The sequence below is a fragment of the Terrapene carolina genome, unplaced genomic scaffold, assembly GCF_002925995.2.
Source record: "Terrapene carolina triunguis isolate 2854851 unplaced genomic scaffold, T_m_triunguis-2.0 Scaffold68, whole genome shotgun sequence".
Classification (NCBI taxonomy): Eukaryota; Metazoa; Chordata; order Testudines; family Emydidae; genus Terrapene; species Terrapene triunguis.
In genome coordinates, this window is record NW_020664419.1 from 82,122,741 (window position 1) to 82,142,606 (window position 19,866).

Sequence of the window (19,866 nt, forward strand, 5' to 3'; positions counted from 1 at the left end):
ACACATTTACAAAGGGGAAACTGAAAAAAGTAATGATTCAAGTGACTTGTGCTTCAAAAAGCACAACACTCCTTTCAAAAAAAAAAACCAAACAAAAAAAACCATATAAACTAGAGGCAGGAAAATCTGAGGAAAATATAAATTTAAATTAGCTTGAAGAAGATTTAAAGACTCCTGAAGGAGCAGCAGATAATGGAGGCGCTTCTCTCCCAGCCAGCCGTAGATGAGCTGTGAGCCCAGGGAATTAGGGACTGATGCTGCTTTCAAGTGGGGTGGTCATGAGTGGAGAAGGAGCCCAACAGTAATCACAAAGTTATAACATTGGCAATGCTGTCCTGCTCTCACACCAGGACCACACACCAAGAATGAGTGTCTGTTAAACTTCCTGACCATGAACTGTATTAGGCCATGAAAGAGTCTCCCAGGGGAAATAGTGAAAGCTTCATCACTTAGGACATTTAAAACTAGACTGGACAAAGCATGGAAGTGTGTAGTAAAGGAAACAAAGCTACACTTGCCATGGGTAGAGAGGGCTGGGTAACCTGATAAAACAACCTATTTTCTAATGTCTTTGATCTTTTGATTCTGGGGCACTGTGCATACTGATACAATGTCAGTAGGACGTGGAGATGTACACATCCTAAAAGGTACCTCCCTCCCCTATAAAAAGTATAAAATATTCTTCAGTAACTGCCCATGCTGCAGTTAGAATACTACAGTGCTCTTTTATAAGGAGCACCAGCTGTTGCCTGCTGGAAGATACACAAAGAGTGACTTCCAGCAGATACAACTCAGCTTAGAGTCTAATGTCTCAGCCCAATACAGGAGGCTTCTTTTGGATTCACAGTAGAGACTTATCTCACACTGGTGCACAGCCCTGCATAGGGACAGAGTGGTGGACTTGCTTCCCACCATTCTTGGTGCCCAACTATCCATTGTCAATATTGACCTTGCAACTAGCCAGGACATAGAAGCACCTGGAATACTCTTTCTCTGGAATCCCCTGCTACCTACTCCCCAACATGCCCCGGAGCGCATCTTGTGCCAGACAAGGCCATTGAAGAGCTGACAAGATGACTGTGAATCAGCCCCACTCTTAGTAAATGATATAGGGTCCCGATTTGAGTCCTGGTTGTGGTGCACGTGAACTTAAACACACACACACACACACACAGAGTGAGCCTGGCCAGTGCAGAGGGAGCTCTACTAATTGACTAATTAAAAAGTAGAGAGGGAGCACATGCCCCATTAGCATGTGAACTTTTGCCCTTAACAAAAGCTGTGTACAAGGAAGTGAGTCAAATAAATGAATGCGGAACATTTACTTATAACAGTAAATACCGCCTGTGAGTACATCAGCTGAAGAGCTCAGGGATACAGATCTGTTCCAGAAAACGGTTGCTATGGTTGTTCTGTCATGACTGCCAGCCCTCTGTAGCATCAGTCTGTCTTAAAGCCACAGGAGAAGATTCATCAATGTGCCAGCATTAGGGTCACAGGGGGCGGGAACGTCTGCCTCTTCTATTCAGGCACTGCAAAATCCAGTTTGGCCCCCAGAACAAGCTAGCCTATGGACTGCCCCAAGTTGCACTCACCACTGACATAGCCCCTATAGAGCTTGCAACAGCAGGGAATTGACAGGGTGCAGGACTATTCTGGCCATGCCTCCTCCTGTCCCCACCCCTGCTCAGGACACCCCCAGAACTGGTGGGGGACAACTACTAAGGCACCACAAGGTTGTTTGTATTTTTGTTAATGGGATCTATTCCTTTAAGAACAAGGTGGAGCACTGAATTATAGAATATGTCTGTATGTGACAGAGCTGTATGTGGGAAAATTCACCCTATCTATTCAGGGAATGGAAAAGCCTGCCTCTGTAAGCTCCAAAAAGGTCAGGATTTGATATAATACATTTATCTTTTCAGGAAGCAAGACTTATTCTTGAATGCATAACATTAGGATGTATTGCGTACTGGATGCCTTAGGGTTAGATGTTTAAATCAGCGGGTCTGGATAATTTGCATCCAAGAGTTTAAAAAGACCTGGCTGAGGAGCCCACTGGACTGATAATGTTGATTTTCAATAAGTCTTGGAACAGTGGGGGAGTACCAGAAGACTGGAAGAAAGCTAATGTTGGGCCAAGGTAAACAGGATGACTCTCATGATTACAGGCCTGACATTGATCCCAGGCCATTAGAACCTGCAGGGCTGGAACCATGGGGGTTTTGGGTTGCTGATACCTCCACATTTCCATAGGAAGCTTAGGCTAGATTCCATTGGGAGGACTCTGTGAGGCTGGGATTGGCAGGAAGTACCACCCCAGCAGGACCTGAGTGGTGGACCCTTGTAGCCCACTCATTAGCCAGTGCCAATACTTAAACCAGAAAGCCACTAAGGGGAGCTATCTGAGCAACACCACAGATTGCCTATCCATCTCTGCACCACACCCTGCTTGCAATAGACCCTAGACTCCAGATTCCAACCCTTGTTTGTCCTTGACTTCACTATTCGATTGCTGTTTATAACCTGGCACCCAACCCCGTTCTTCTGATAACCTGACCCTATCTGACACCTCTCTCTCAGTTCACCCTCTGGCCTGTCTCAGACTCTGACCTACTGATAACCTGACCCTGCCTTCCTCCTGACGCCTGCTTCTTGGTCTGCCCACCGGCCTGTCTTGGACTCTGACCTCTGGCTACCTGATTCGGTCTGACTCCCAATTCCTGCTCCAACCACTAGGTCTGGCCGCCCATGTGTCAGATTGCTCAGACCACCTTTGCCCCCCTACCCCAACCCATCCACCCCCTCCACTGATGATGGAAGAGGCAGACTGCTCTTCCACCAGCAGCTCCCTGAGGGCCCAGGATCTGCAGGACCAAGTCACCTGTCTGCAAGAGGAGAACCTCACACTACAGACCCATGCTACGCAGTGTGCACTCAAAGTACAGATCCTGCACAAGCAACTAGTTTGGTCACAGATTCAGGTGGCACAGATCACTGCCAAGGCATGCTCACAGGGAGAAGCAGAGACACTATGTGCCTGAACAGACCACCCATCGCCTGAACCAGTCCCTGTGGTGCCACTGCCCAAACACTTCGATGCCGATCATGGGAAATTCTGGGGTTACCTGAATGCAGGCTGCTCTTCCTGCTCTGCCCCCAAGTGTACCCCCACAGACCAGACTAAGGTGGGGCTAGTAGTCAGCCTGCTCTCTGGTGAAGCGCTTGATTGGGCATCCTCCCTGTTGGAGCAGAACAGCCCAGTGCTCTCCGACTGGGATGCTTTCCTGCAAGTCTTCGCGACCATCTTCAATAGCCTGTATCACACCCACTCTGCAGAGGCTGCCCTCCGGAAGCTTCACCGGGACAAAGGCCAGCCACCTCCTACACCACCTATTTCTGACAGCTTGTGGCTGATGCTGAATGAATGAGGCAGCCCAACTTTACCAACTTCGATGGGAGCACGATGAGGTAAAGAATGAGCTAGCCCTCATCGAAAACTCCACCCACCTAGACATCTTTATTGATCTTACCCTGTGCACTGACTCCTGGCTGTGCAAATGGAAGGAGGAAGGGAGGGATGGACTGACACCCCCATGCCCTCCCTCTACACCAAGCATGTAGAACCAAGTCCTGAACCAATGCAAGTTGACCTGGGTCGCCAACGTCTGACCCAGCAGAAGACAGAACGTTGACAACAGCTGAACCTGTTTTTACTGCGAGGGAGCAGGAGGTGCCCAGCTTGGAAGAACTTGGGAAACAGACCAGCCCAGGCCCAGTAGGGGGATACAGCCTGGGCATCACCAGACCTCCTTGCTCTGGAACTACCCCACCATCATCAAGTCAGTCCAGTCCTCCAGCAGCTCCAGCCCCCAGTGCTCCAGCTGGTGCTGGGGCCACACGCCGTCTGCCCTCTGGGTGCTCCTTTGGGGCTGGGGGGCTAGCTGCGGGACTAGGCCGGTGGCCACGGTGGTGGTGGGGGGCTCTGGGGTCCAGAAGGTGGGGAAGGAGCAGGGCCTCGGGCAGAAAGGGAGGGGCTAGGACGGGGTTAGCCTCTCCCTGCCGGCGTTTCACGCACCACCCATGCTGACCTGGGAACCATGGTGCCTCCCTGCATTTCCAGTTGCTACTACAGTTCCAGGTCTTGGGACAGGTGCAGCAGATTCCCCCAACAAATTAGCAATAATAGACCCCAGGGCTGCTGCCAACTTTATAGATGCTGAGGCAGCCAAAACCCTCCAGATCCCACTCCAGCTGAAACATACACCAGACCTGCTGGAGACGATTGATGGGTCGCCCCGTAATCTTAATGGCTGTGGAGTGCCTGACCAAAATGGCCCAATTCATTCCCTGCAACCAGCTGCCCTCTGCCGAGACTACTGCCCAACTCCTACTGAACAACGTGGTCCAGCTCCACAGACTCCCAGACCACATAGTTCCCCCGAAGAGGCTCACAGTTCACCTCTCACTTCTGGTGCAAAGCGTTCAGGCTGCTGGACATCTGCATATCCACCTCCACTGCATACCAACCTCCCACAGATGGACAAACAGAATGCGTAAACCAAGTACTGGAGCAGTACATGAGGTGCATTGTAAATTATCATCAAGATAACTGGTCTATGCTCCTGCCATATGTCGAGTTTTCTTACAACAATGCTGACCATCCTTCTATGGGTCAGAGTCCCTTCTTCACTAATTACTGGTTCCACCCTGGTTTCCACCCAGTGTTACCAGCAGCCTCCCCAACCCCTGCTGCCAACATCTGGGTCAAACAGATGCATCTTATTCAGGAATAACTCAAGAACCACTTAGAAGAGGCAAAGGAGGCCTACAAGAGGCAGGCAGACCATTGGCGACTCGAAGCTCCAGGATTTACAGTTGGCCAGAAGGTATGGCTCACCGCCAGACATCTCCAGACCAGGCAACCCTCCCATAAATTGAACCATTCGTTCCTGGAACCCTTCCTGAATATGCCAGCAGATTAATCCGGTTATCTTCAAACCCTGTCTTCCCTAGTCTCTCAAAATACACCCAGTTTTCCATGTTTCCCTTCTGAATTCCTATACTGAGAACTCCTTTCCTGACTAAACCACACTGCCACCTCCACCAGTCAAAATCCAGGGTCACAAGGAATACAAAGTGTGTGCCAGCCTCAATTCCTGATGGCTGCCTGCACTATCTGGTGGACTGGGAAGACTACGGCCCCGAAGAATGTACTTGTGAGCCTGCCTCCCACATCTACGCCCCCGACCTGCTGGAAGAATTCCACCAGGCTCACCCAGACAAGATTGGGCCAGCATCACAACAAAGGGAGGCCTGAAAAAGGGCATGATGTTACAGTCTGCAGGGCTGGAACCTGGGACCATGGGGATTCTGGGCTACTGATGCCTCTACATCACCACAGAAGGTTTAGGCTGGGCTCCCATGGGAAGACCTTGTGAGGTTGGGCTCAGCAGGAAGTACTTCCCAGCAGGACCTGAGTGGCAGCCTCTTACAGCCCACTGATTGGCTGGTGCCAGTACTTAAACCAGGAAGCCATGAAGGGGTGTCTAAGCAACACCACAGATTGCCTGCCTGTCTCTGCACCAGACCCTGCTTGCGATTGACCCTAGACTCCAGCTTCCAACCCTGTTTTTTTCTCAACTTTGCTATTCGGTTGCCATCTGTAACCTGGCACCCGACCCTGATCTCCTGGCAATCTGATCATACCTGATGCCTGACTCTCAGTTCATCTTCTAGCCTGTCTTGGACTCTGTCCTCCCAGTAACCTAATCCTCCCTGCCTCCTGATGTCTGACTCTTGGTCTGCCCACTGGCCCATCTCAGACTCTGAGTTCCTGGTACCGGACTCGGCCTGACTCCCAACTCTTGCTCTGACCACTAGGTCCAACTGCCCACATCTCGCTCGTGACATGAGAAAGATAATGGAGCAGCTGATACAGGATTCGATTAAAACTTAAAGGAGGGTAATGTAATTAATGCAAATCAATATGGGTTTATGGAAAATAGATCCTGTCAAACTAACTCAATTTCTATTTTTGATGAGATTACAAGTTTCGTTGATAAAGTTAATAGTGTTGATGTAATATACTTAGAATTCTATAAGGCATTTGACTTGGTAACGCATGACATTTTGATTAAAAAACTAGAAAGATACAAAATTAACATGGCACACCTTAAATGGATTAAAAACCGGTTAACTGATAAATCTCCAAATTTAATTGTAAATTGGGAATCATCATCAAACAGGTGTGTTTCAAGAGGAGTCTTGCTGGGATTGGTTCTTGGCCCTACACTATTTAACACTTTCATTAATGACCTGCAAGAAACCATAAAATCATCACTCAAAGTTTGCAGCTGACACAAAAATTGAGGGCGTGGTAAATAATAAAGAGATGTCACAGAAACAGAGCAATCTGGATCGTTTGGTAAGCTGGGCACAAGGAAACAATATATATTTTAATAGGGTTAAATGTAAATGTACACATCTAGGAACAAAGAACGTAGGCCATTCTTACAGGATGGGCGACTCTATCCTGGGAAACAGTGACTGAAAAAGATTTGGGAGGCATGGTGGATAATCAGCTGAACATGAGCTCCCAATGATACACTGTGGCCAAAAGAGCTAATGCGATCCTTGGATGCATAACCAGGGGAATCTCCAGTAGGAGTAGAGAGGTTATTTTACCTCTGTATTTGGCACTGCTGCAACCTCTACTGGAACACTGTGTCTAGTTCTGGTGTCCACAATTCAAGAGAGTGTTGATAGATTGGAGAGGGCTCAGAAAAGAGCCGTGAGGATGATTAAAGAATTAGAAAACATGCCTTAGACTCAAGGAATTCAATCACTATATCTATTTAACTTAACAAAGAAAAGGTTAAGGAGTGACTTGATTACAGTCTATAAGTACCTACATGGGGAACAAATGTTTAATAGTGGGCTCTTCAATCTAGCAGAGAAAGGTAACACAATCCAGTGGCTGGAAGTTGAAGTTAGACAAATTCAGACTGGAAATAAGGCATACATTTTTAACAGAGTGAGTGAGTAACCATTGGAACAATGTATCGGTTCTCCATCACTGGCAATTTTTTAAATCAAGATTGGATTTTTTCTAAAAAACATGCTCTGTGAATTATTTTGTGGAAATTCTCTGACCTCTGTTATACAATGGTCCTTTCTGACCTTGGAATCTATGAAACTAGGGTGCTGCTAATGAGGTATACAAAGCTTTTCACGTGAGGGTCACCAGTCTGAATCCAGCTCAGCTCAGTCAGGGTTAAAAGGCGTTCCCGCATAATAGATGTATAGTGGCCCCTATGTATCAGATTTTCCCACAAAGTCTCCCCATGGACTTCCTTATAGCACTGGTCAAGCTGACCACTTAGGAGTGCAGGAGAAGAAAGATCACTGATAAAAATGCCCTCTGTGACTGTGGGGCTATTTTCCTGCCTTGTACCAGTTTTAGATTCATCGATTAAGGTCAGATGGGGCTGTTTTGACCATGTAGTCTGACCTCTTGTACAACACAGGGTACAGAACTTCCCAGAAATAAATTCCCATTCGAACTAAAGCAGACCTTTTAGAAAAACATCAACTCTTGATTTTAAAATTGACAATGGTTAATTACCCTCACGGTTAAAATTTACAGCGTTCCTCTGGGCAGTATCCACTGACTCCCCACTTCAAAGCTTCTTGCATCAGTGGGCACTGTGTGTGGTTCTCTGCTCGGTGTGCCCACAACACCTTTTTACTGCACCTTTCACCTCACTCCTGTTCCTAGCCCTCTTGAGTTGTCCCCCGTACTCAGCTGACCCCAGTTCCTTTTTTGATCCTTCCTTTACTCTGGGGGAGGGCCCTCCCTGCCCCAGTTCAAATAGACCAAAGCCTTCTACTAGCACTAAATCCACGCCATTGTTAAGATGGCGTTTAGGGTTAGATGCAAATTATTTAGAAATATCATAGAAATGTAGGGCTGGAAGGGACCACGATAGATCATCTAGTCCAGCCCCCTGCACTGAGGTAGGACTAAGGACCTAGACCATCTCTAACAGGTGTTTGTTTCTAACCTGTTCTTAAGACCCTCCAGTAATGGAGATTCTACAGCCTCACTTGGTAATTTATTCCAGTGCTTAATTATCCTGAAAGTTCGGAAGTTTTTCCTAATGGCTAACCTAAATCGCTCTTGCTTCAGTTTAAGAGCATTACTTCTTGTCCTGTCCTCAGTGGTTAAAGGAAACAGTTCATCACCCTCCTCTTTATAACCATCTTTTATGTACTTTGAAGACTGTTATCTTGTGCCTCCTCAGTCTTCTCTTCTCCAGATTAAACAAACGCAATTTTTTCAATCTTTTCTTGTAGGTCATGTTTTCTAGACCTTTAATCATTTTTATTGCTCTCCTCTGGATTTTCTCCAGTTTGCCCACACCTTTCCCAAAGTGTGGTGCCCAGAATTGGATACAAAACTCCAGCTGAGGCCTTTTCAGTGCTGAGTAGAATGGAAGAATGACAACACTCCTGCAAATACATCCCAGAATGAGGTTCACTTCTTTTGCAACAGTATTACATTGTTGACTCATTTCGTTTGTGATCCACTATAAACCCCAGATCTTTTTCTGCAGTACTCCTTCCTAGGCAGTCATTTCCCATTTTGTATTTTACAGTTGATTATTCCCTTCTAAGTGTAGTACTTTGCATTTGACTTAATTGAATTTCATCATATTTATTGCAGACCATTTTTCCAGTTTGTGTTAATCATTTTGAATTCTAATCCTGTCCTCCAAAGCACTTGCAACCCCTCTCAGCCTGGTGTTGTCCGTAAACTTTAAAAGTGTATTCTCTATGCCATTTTCCAAATCATTTATGAAGATACTGAACAGAACCAGACCTATGACAGATCCCTCCAGGACCCCACTCGATATGCTCTTCCAGCTTGATTGTGAACCATAACTACTCTCTGAGTACTTTTTCCAACCAGTTATGCACCCACCTTATAGTAGGTTAATTTAAGCTATATTTCCCTGGTTTGTTTATGATACAGTCATATGAGATAGTATCAAAAGCCTTATTAAAGTTGAAATACATGGTATCTATTAAAACAACAAGGAGTCCGGTGGCACCTTAAAGACTAACAGATTTATTTGGGCATAAGCTTTTGTGGGTTAAAAATCCACTTCTTCAGATGCATGGAGTGAAAATGACAGATGCAGGCATTATTATACGGACACATGAAGAGAAGGGAGTTACCTTACCAGTGTTGACAGGGCCAATTCAATCAGGGTGGATATAGTCCACTCCCGATATCTATTGCTTCCCCATTATCAAAAATGCTTGTTACCCTGTCAAGCATATTAGATTGGTTTGATATGACTTGTTCTTGACAAATCCATGATGACTGTTACTATTATCTTCCAGGTGCTTACAAATTGATGGTTTGTTTGATTATTTGCTCCATTATCTTTCTGGGTACTGAAGTTAGGTACTGTAAGGACTAGTCAGCCTAACTATCGAAAGGGGAATATTTGCCCTTTTCCAGTGCTGTTGGATCTCGCCCATCCTCCACAAATTCTCAAAGATAATGCCTAATGGCTCAGAGATCTCTTCAGACAATTCCTTAAGTATACTAGAATGTATTTCATCAGGCCCTGCTGACTTGAGGACATCTAACTTGTCTAAGTAAGTCTTAACTTTTTCCTTCCCTAGTTTAGCCTTGGATCCTACTCCATTTATACTGATGTTCACTATTGTTAGTTATCCAATCACTGCTAACCCTTTTGGTGAAAAGTGAAACAAAAAAAGACATTTAATACTGTGGACATTGCTGCATTTTCTGTTAGTCTTCCTCCTCACCGAGTGATGGGCCTATTCTGTCTGTACATGCTTCTAATGTATTTGTAGAATGTATTATTGTTACCCTTTATGTCCCTACCTAGTTTAATCTCATTTTGTGCCTTGGCCTTTCTAATTTTGTCCCTAAGTGCTTATGGGGATTTTTTATATTCATCCTTCATAATTTGACCTAGTTTCCACATTTTGTATGACTCTTTTTTTATGAGTTTCAGGTTGTTGAAGATCTCCTGGTTAAGCTAGGATGGTTTTTCACCAGACTTCCTAACTTTCCTACGCTTTGGGATAATTTGCTCTTATGTCCTTAATAATGTCTCTTTAAAAAACTGCCAACTCTCCTGAACTTTTTTCCCTTAGACTTGCTACCCAGGGGACATTATCCACCTGTTCTCTGAGTTTGTTAAGTCTGCATTTTTGAAGTCCATTCTCTTCATTCTGCTTTTTTCCTTCCAACCATTCCTTAGAATTATGAACTCTATCATTTCATGATTACTTTCACCCAAGCTGCCTTCTACCTTGAAATTCCATTTTCGAATGTGCAAATGAACTCATTAAATAATTTACCTAAAATGTCATACATGTAGCTGCACCTGTGCATCTTCCGTAATACCCCATCCCATTGCAAATTGCATGTGTCTCTTGCTAGTGGCTTGAGTCCTAAACCTTGATACAAAGGATAGCTAATGTTGTATCTCTTTTAGTTAGTAAAGGCCTGTGATTTTGATGCTGAAGTTCCTGAGTGCTAGTCCTCATGTCATATATGTATGGCGAAGCTGGTAACTGCAGTGTCTACAGCCAGGGGTCCATTCGACTGACTGTAGGGAGCTGAACTCTATTAAGTAAAACAGGAAAATGGATGCTGAAGGGAACCATGAGTGAATCTATGAACGTTTTATGCAAACTAATATGATAATGTATTGGTGGCCTACATTTGAGAAGAGATGGTGTCCTTGTATTATTGGAGATACCCGAATCCAGCTCCCACAGATCCTCAGAGGAAGTAAGGAGCTGGTCACCCTTTGGTACAAGGAAGTCCTGAAGAGAGAGGGGTTAACTTGATGAGCACCTTCACCACCCTCCTCCTTCCCAGTTTAGTCCAAGAGTCTCCAAACATGTCCTACCCTCTCCCATTTCCTCTCCTTGGTCAGAAGGATGATCACCAGCTTGGGGTGCATCTGGTAGCCGTCTTCACTGAAGGACAAATTCCTCCCTTCGAAGGTGACATTAATCAGGTACCTAGAAGAGAGAAAAAAGATAGAAGATTTTAAACACATAGGAACCACACATAGAACAAGGACCTACCTCTCTGACCGCAGTTTAAATGAGGGTTGTAGTGACACTGCAATGGACTTGGAACAGCAGGGAGGGAATCGGAGAGGGAACGGGGGGAAGTAGCAGTGGCAGAGGGGTAACAGGAGAGCAGTTACTTAAGGATTTGAGAGAGACAGACTAAGGCAATCTCTCACGTGTCATTACTGGCCACTGTGATAGGATGATCACTTTCCTCTCTGGCTCTTGCTGAATTGCTGTGTGAGTAGTACCCATCACAACCATATTAGTGCAAGCATGCTCACAATACTTAATTCCCCCTACCATAAAGGGCATGAATATTCTGCATGTGCTCCAGACCCTAGTCCTCACTATCTCTCAGAGAGGCATCTCCTTCACATATGATTGAAAGATTGTGATGGGACAGGGGTATGGAGGTGGAGATACTGCTTTCATCAGGTGGCCAGGTAATGAGGCAGAGGGCTGCAGGGAGTGGAGTAAGGAAAGTGAGGTGCACCTCTAGGGGCCCTATTCAACTGCCATTGACATCAATGCACTTTTTGGCATTGACTTCAATGGCAGCAGAACAGGGCCCAAAGCGTCTCTTTGAGGCATAGGATTAATTCACAGAGTAAAGGCTCTCAGAGCCAGTGAAAAGTGTCTTTCTCGAAGGATGGAATAGTTCATTGTATGTAATGGAATCAAACAATAAAACTCACAAAGACGACCAGCCAACCAAATCACTGGAGCACCTTCTCAAGACCTCATTTGGTCTATAGCGGGTGCCTCATTGCTGAGCAGCCCAGTCCAGTCTTGGGTCATCCCATATTAAAAATAAAGATGGTCTATTAAACAGACTGAGCCTCGTACTCATTTACACTAAGGCCACTGTGCACCACTCTGTCAGTGAAAAGGGCTTTCAAGGAGACATAGCTTGCAGTTCTACTCACTTTAAAGCCCCTTGACACTGCCAAAGCATTTTAAAGAGGCCTTGCTGTACATGAGAATCAGGTCTATTGTTTTTAACCATTAGGATGTTCAAATGACGTGTTTTATTTTAAAATGACACTAGGAGTGAGGTATCAGAGGGGTAGCCGTGTTAGTCTGGATCTGTAAAAAGCAACAGAGAGTCCTGTGGCACCTTTATCTGTCAGGGTACGTCTTCACTACCCGCCGTATTGGCGGGTAGCAATCGATTTATCCGGGATCGATATATCGCGTCTCGTTAAGACGCGATATATCGATCCCCGAACACGCTCACCGTCGACTCCGGAACTCCACCAGAGCGAGCGGTGGTAGCGCAGTCGACGGGGGAGCCGCAGCCGTCGATCCCGCGCCGTGTGGACCCCAGGTAATTCGATTTTAGATACTTCGACTTCAGCTACGCTATTCGCGTAGCTGAAGTTGCATATCTTAGATCAATTCCCCCCTCCCCCAGTGTAGACCAGCCCTTAGTCTTAAAGGTGCCACAGGACTCTCACTAGGAGTGAGGGAGAGGATAGTTGAGTGGCTTATAAGAAACCTTTGGAAGTCTCCCGTTTGTATATTTCACTTCAACTCACTATCCTGTTCCCGCAGAACTAGAATTTTTCATTACACACCTGCTATATCACAAGTAGAGTCACATAATCGTAAAAGCTAGAGGTGACCATCTTATCGGCAGGGTTGGCCCCAATAACAACTTCTTCGGTGTTTTGTCCAGTCCCATTTTAAAATTACTCAAGCAGTGTTTCTACCACCTACATCAAAAGACTCTTCCACTCGAATATACCACTGTGACACTGGCAGACCAGATGCCAGCTCATGCCAAGCATCCCCGGCCTCAATGGAACACTGACAAATACACAGCTGAAATCAGCCTGGCTCACTTGTGTCTTGGTATAGTTCAAATAAGTATTAGAATTATAAACATGTGCTTAGAATTTAGACTTTATGGAATGCTTACAATCTCACTTGTATCATCTGTATCCAATACTGTAAGATAATATTTAAACATTTGTATTATAAGCCTCTATGACTGTAAATCACAAGTAAAGTGCTGAGCTCCAACTGACAGTGTTATATCCTGGCTAACAAGGAAGGCTCATCAACACGAGATGAACTATTGTGGAACATTAAAAAGGACAAAAGACTTTGTTGATTGCTTTCCCCACCACCACCCCCATGAAGATGAGACATGCAAGTGAATTTCTCCCATCAGCTGAGTATGCAGCTGAAAGCACAAGGAAGGAAGAGAATAAAATCCCCTAACAAGAAGGAACTGTATCTCATGCCTGGGGGGCAAGATTTCTAGGCATAAGCAAAGGATCCTCAGTTGCTTAGCCTGGGTTAGCCCTAAAAGACATAGAGCTTGCTGATCATAGAAGCTTCTATTATCTTTTGAAATTTAACATTGGAACTCACTTGTGTATGTATGCTTGCCTGCTTTAACCTTATAAATTACTCTCTGGCTTCCTTTTCCTATTTAATAAATCTTTACATAGTTTATTATAAGATTGGCTACAAGCATCTCTGGTGTGAGATCTAAAGTGTAATTGACTTGGGGTAAATTACTGGTCTATTGGGACTGGGAGTAACCTGAATATTGCTGTGATTCGCAGTATAAGGGACCATCTATCACAAAGGTCCGGTTGCCTGGCTGGCAAGTGCTCAAAGGGACTGTCTGTGACTCCATGTTAAGGCCGTTATAGTACCTGAGGAGATTACACCTGATCATTGGTTGGCAAAATCTAAGTATAGAACTCACAACCAGCTCGGGCTTTGTGCCCTGTCTCTTAAAAGTCTGCCCTGAGGTTGATACTCGCTCTTGAGCCTCTGCAGGACAGCTTAACAAACACATTTTGTTAGGAAATGTTTCCTGATACTCAACCTAAATTTTCCCTTTAATTGCACTTGAATGATCCTAAAAAATCCTTCTCCCTTTGAGCTATTTAAACCCTCCGAACATTTGTAGATGATTACCATTACTAACCCCATCATAATTTAACCAAATGACTGTATACACAATCAGTCAAGTTTTTATAAAGTAACTAATAATTTGAGGTGTCTCCCTTTATGGGTGCCCAATTTGAGTCCAAAGGTTCTGATTTTCAGAGAGTGGGTGCTTATTTTCTAAAATTCAGGCCTCTTTTATGATGAGTTCTGTTAGGCACCCAAAATCACTAGTCATTTTTTTAAATCTTGGCCATGTAATGTGTGGAACATTTCCTCATGCTATAAGTCCTCCAGTCTCAGAACCACTTTTGTTGCTTTTCTCTGAATTCCCTCCAATTATTTTGCATCGTTCTAGTACTGATGTGTCCAGAACAGCACACGGTATTTTAGGTGAAAGGCTCCCTCAGAGCACCAGAAAAATTGATAAGATCCCTTCAGTGTGAGGCCAGCATGAGAACTATTTCAGTGTGGGTTAGGAGGCAGCTTTGTTTCAATGTTTAGAAAACAGTGACAAAAAAAAAAAAAAGAAGAGATTAACTATGCATCAATATTAAATATTTCTCACAACGTCCCAAGAGCAATAACATTGGGGGAATCTCCATCACCACAGCATGGAAAGTTCATGGAAATCAGCAAGAGCTATTTGGCAACAGGGTTTCTTTTCTTTTTATTTTTCATTGCAAAGATCAGAACCATACTAATTAGGGAGGAGTCAGGAGTTGCATTGAGATTTGCACCTAAAGCAGCACTAAAATCCCTCTGTTTCACACTTTAATGACTGAATTTAGTCTCCAAAATTGGTACAAGAACTCTTCAGAGAGTTCTCTTTCTAGCCCTGTAGTAACATATTTGCCAACTTTTACAGGGGGGAATACTTAAACGTGCTCCCTCCTGGAAATGTTGCCCTGCTTTCCTTACATTTCTTAAGATACTTGTATCCAAACAACTACTGTACAGCACCCATGATCTCCAGACCTTGGACACAGACTTGCACACTCTAATAGTATCTCTGATATAGGCCACTTTTGAAATGTTAAAATTAAACCCATAGTCTTTCTCCTTGGTTGGGATAATGGACATGCGCTACACCTAGATTAGCCAAATGGATTTGCTTAGATCTGTTGGCTACTTCCATTTTCCGTCACTGCCAGCCTGTCTTCCTGACTCACGAGCTCTGTTCGGCACAGAGATCCTGGGGACGCAGGGAAGTAGGCAGGGCAGCCGAGGGTATGGGAGGTGGATGGTGATGGGGAGATGGGCCTCTGGGGGTGGATATTAGTTAACAGGGATTGGGGGGGGGGCATGAGAGGCTGAGCAGGGATGCATGAGGGACCTGAGGGAGAAGCCGCTTGTGTGAAGGGCAGATGGGGGCCTGCAGCTGTGTAGACGGCCTGGGGTGATGGAAGCCCAGTGCTTCTGTATCAATGTATTAGTGCCTGAAAGGCTCCCTGGCACAGCAAGCCAACTGCGTACAAGACAGTAACACCCACAGAGCTGACTGACTGTGCTCACCACCATCAGCACAGTAAGGGCACACACATGGCATTGCTGCCTTGGTATGTGTCCCAAACAGCCCTCGTCTCCTCCAACCAGCCGCTCCCAAATAAGACCTACATTCTGCCAGAACCCCCCAAAACACCACCTCCCCCGAGCAAGGAGCTGAGTGGGAATGGGGGTGAGCAGGGAGACTGCTCAGCATGTCTGCACTGAGGCATTAGCTATGGAGGGAGGAGACATGTGTGCAGTGGGTGGTGGATTGGGGGGGTGAGGTAATTCAGAGAAGATGAAATCATGGTTGTAGGTTGCAAGGGTTGGGTGAGTAGTTAACTAGTGATACCCTGGTTTTTTTTATGCTTTAACTGATGATACAGGCACTTGAGCAATCTTAATTGCCTTTTAACAACGCTTTCTGTTTGTTGGAATAATCATAATACATGCATTTCTCTAGCACCTAATTTCAAACATTAAAGGGTCAAAAATCCTGCCTTCATTTACACCTTGTGCTGCCCCTTTGGGTTCAGTGGAGCTGCCAAGAGTGCAAAGGCAGAATCCTTAGGGAATTAAGATGCGCACAATATTATCCTCATTTTACAGATGAGCAAACAGGAACAAAAAAGGTAAGTGACTTGACCCTAGTCACACAGCAAGTCAGTGGAAGACCCCATAATAGCACCCAGGGGACCTAATGCCTGCTCCTCTGCTCTAACCACTAAGCTACATGCACTTTTCTAGTTTTGAGATCGTCAGCACTGCTGGTTAATGATGAGTGGTTCCAAAGCCTCATGGAACAGGAAATAGAGCATTAAAATCATACAGAATGGCCAGTTTGGGATTCGACGGTTGCAGATGAGTTACTAGGACAACTTAAATGGCTTCAGCTAGTGATGGAGAAAACATGGGGAAATTAATGTTTTTAAAGAAAAAAAGTTAACTGAACTTTTCTGAACCTCAGATACAGGTTTGAAGGGGATGAGTTTGAATACTGAGCTAACCAGTTCTGCCTCTTGTCTCCAGTTTCTTGACTGCGGATTCTTTATTCCCGGAGCTACAGACAAGGTGAGCTGAATTGGAAAATGACCCAGCTCAGCCAGTAGAGGTCTCTCTCCAACACACCACATGCCCACACACACATGCACCCGTGTCCTGTCATTCCGTGTTACAGTCAGAAGCGACGAACAGCCAGTCTGAAAACGGCACAATCATCCCAATATCTGCTGCTTTCCCTAATTAGGCACCTCATAAAAATAAAACCACCGCTCCATTGGCAGCACCTTCTCAACAGTCCCACATCTCTTCATCCAGTCCTTCCCCCATCCCTGAGACAGTTAGTCCTCAAACCCCCTCACAGTGTCACCCAGCATTTCCGTCCATACTCAAGATGAGAGTCAAATCACGTAGTTAACAAAAGAAAACAACCCACCTCCCCCCTCACTACTGTATCAAACCTGAATTCCCCAAACCTTTTTGAAGGTTCAAAGTCATTTTGGATAACACCCTTCCCACACCACCTTTTTACACTTCTAACAACCACCTCTCTGCTTCTGGATTTTGGCGAGGGCTCGACATGCTCAAATATTGCAAAAGTGTTCTCATGAGCATTCCAGGCCCAGCTGGAGACACCTGAAATCTCTTGAGACAGGCTGTGATCACGAGCTATCAAGTCCAATTACACCGACCCACGGTCTAGATTAGCCTCCAGAGCAGAGCTAGGTAGGGAATGGTTTTCCTGTCCTCCAAAAATATTTGAGATATCAACATTTTTTGACATGTTAAATTGGGATGAAAAGCAGAAGTCTCAAAAATGTTCACAAACCAAACAATAAAATAAAATAATTACACATTGGTCTGGGTCACTCAAAATGTTTCATTTCAATTGCAGATGGGACACTGGATAGGGTGGGCCAGGGCTCTGAGGTCACACTGAGCATTCTGTCTCTTAGGTGCTGGGCTGGCTGGTTCTTGCTCACATGCTCAGGGTCTAACTGATCGCTCTATGTGGGATCGGGAAGGAATTTCCCCTCAGTTCAGATTGGCAGGGACCTTGTCGGGGGTTTGCCTGCCTGTGCAGAAGTGCGGGCCGCTTGCTAGGATTATCATTTCCCTGCCGTTGCAGGGGCCTCGAGCACTGCTGGACCCAGGTGCCCTCCTGCTCTTTGCCTGTGGCATGTAATAGTCTAGTCTCATGTGGGCCAGAATACTTTGGTCTCATTTTCATTGTTGGGTTTAGTGGGTGGGTTCTGGGTGGGTGTTGGTGGCCTGTGTATCCAGGAGGCCAGACTATATGATCTGGTGATCCCTTCTGGCCTTAAACTCTGTAACTCAAAACATTTTTTTAAAACAAAAAACAAAAAAAATCTTTTTGTCTAAATTCACTCAAATGTTGACATGCTTTCAGTTGAACAACTGATTTGTTCCCAGTATTTCTTTTGAGTCAAGCGATTTGTTCACTTGCCTTGGTTCACAAAAAGTTTCAGTTTTGACGAATCAGCATTTTTTGGCCAAAAAAAAAAAAAGACACCCAACAATTTATCAAAAAATTCCGGACCAGCTCTACTCCTGCACTTCTGGTGCTTAACCCAACTGATCTGCCAGACCTTTTGGAAGTTCACCCATCTTTCATTCACCCCATGCTCCACCTGCAATTCTGTGCCACATCAGCTGTTGCAGTGCTGATGGCTTATATTGCTGAGAAATGCAGACACGTCTGGCTGTTTTCATGGAGCATCTGGATGTTGTCAGGTGCAATTTATGGCAAAATAATTCCATGTAGAAAGCCCAATCACTGCTTATTTAACATGGTACAGGGCCTGGACTCTGCTCCTTCTACTGCAAGAGGAAACGAAACAACAGAAGCCATTTAATTATCAGATTAAAATTTAAACGAACAGTCTTTCACAGTCTGTCTCTCTCTTCCACTCCTTTCCATCTCTCTTTCAAATTTTCCACTGAATTTGATGAGATGTATTTTAAGGATAGAGGAAAACGAGGCAGCAAAGGGACTGGCTGAAGCATGGCACAGTGCAGGTATCCTGAGCAAAGGCAGCCAGAAAAGCTGTCCAAGTTACAGCCACTTTGTGACTAGTGAAACAAACCCTCACCACTGGTTTTAGTGAGCCATTCAGAGCTAGGGGCAGCCTTGTAAAATTCTCCTTGCCTATTCATGCAGTCATCTCTATTTATTTATTTTAATGGGTGAGTATAACATCATTTTTTCAATCTCATCAATCATCATGAAAAAGGGTAGATGAGCAGATTTTGTGCCTGGGCTGGTAAAGCTCTTTAGGCTCCTTCGAGCTAAATGGCAATACAGAAATTTAAGACATTAGTTTAGTTTATATGTGCCATCAACTTCTATGTAAAATACGTGGAGCTGGTGTAAATGGAGGTAGCCCCCCACTGTTTTCAATGGAGCTACACCGGTTTAGGCCAGCTGAGGATCAGTTGATAAAGTCTGGTTTTCCTGATGCTTTATCTTGACTTGTAAAATGTTCATTTCTACCAGAAGGGACATTATCACTTACGTCTTATTGCTATTTCTCCATTATCTCCTGGAAGACATTTTTTAAAGAATGTGTGCTAATACTGCCATACTCTTGCTCTGCTACGTGTACTTTCAGGGCAAATGGATTTAAGTATGAGCATTTTCCATCACTCCCACAATAGAAATAAAGGCAAACATACAAGTTAACATCAGTGTATTGCATTTTTTTTCCTATTTATTTATTTTCAGTGAATTTATCACTTGGGAAAGATGCTGAGATGACAGCACCTGGAGATGGTGTTCGTATTTATCCCAGAATCCATACATCATGGACAATGGCAGGGCAAGTTTCCCACACACACACAGCGCAATCCTAACTAAAGGAGACTATCCCTGGGAATATAAGAGAAGTTCCGTTTCCATGACCCATGCAGTCCTCTGCCCCTCCATTGAGAGCACTAACAAAAAGGCCTATCACTGGCAATTGTAATGGCCGTTTCTGCAACATGGACGCTTGTCCATTAGGAACTGTACTGAGATGGGACTCATTTTGCAAAGGCTGCTGAATGGCCATCAATTAATAACAGCTTTCAGGCACTACCAGCCTGGGGAAGGATTGATGCAGATGACCTAAAAATGAAAGGCCATATCATCCTTTGAGGAGGAGGGATAGCTCAGTGGTTTGAGCATTGGCCTGCTAAACCCAGGGTTGTGAGTTCAATCCTTGAAGGAGCCATTTAGGGATCTGGGGCAAAATCAGTACTTGGTCCTGCTAGTGAAGGCAGGGGGCTGGACTCAATGACCTTTCAAGGTCCCTTCCAGTTCTAGGAGATGGGATA

At 45.0% G+C, this 19,866-nt stretch overlaps 1 protein-coding gene across 1 annotated transcript in view; it reads right to left on the reverse strand.

Annotated features, from left to right (window-relative positions):
• Positions 1-19,866, reverse strand: part of GRIN2B (glutamate ionotropic receptor NMDA type subunit 2B) — a 227,847-nt gene that overhangs the window by 85,134 nt on the left and 122,847 nt on the right. The window contains exon 3 of the mRNA XM_024193868.1: positions 10,965-11,079. Coding sequence (XP_024049636.1) covers positions 10,965-11,079 — 115 coding nt within the window. The remainder of the gene's footprint in view (positions 1-10,964; positions 11,080-19,866) is intronic.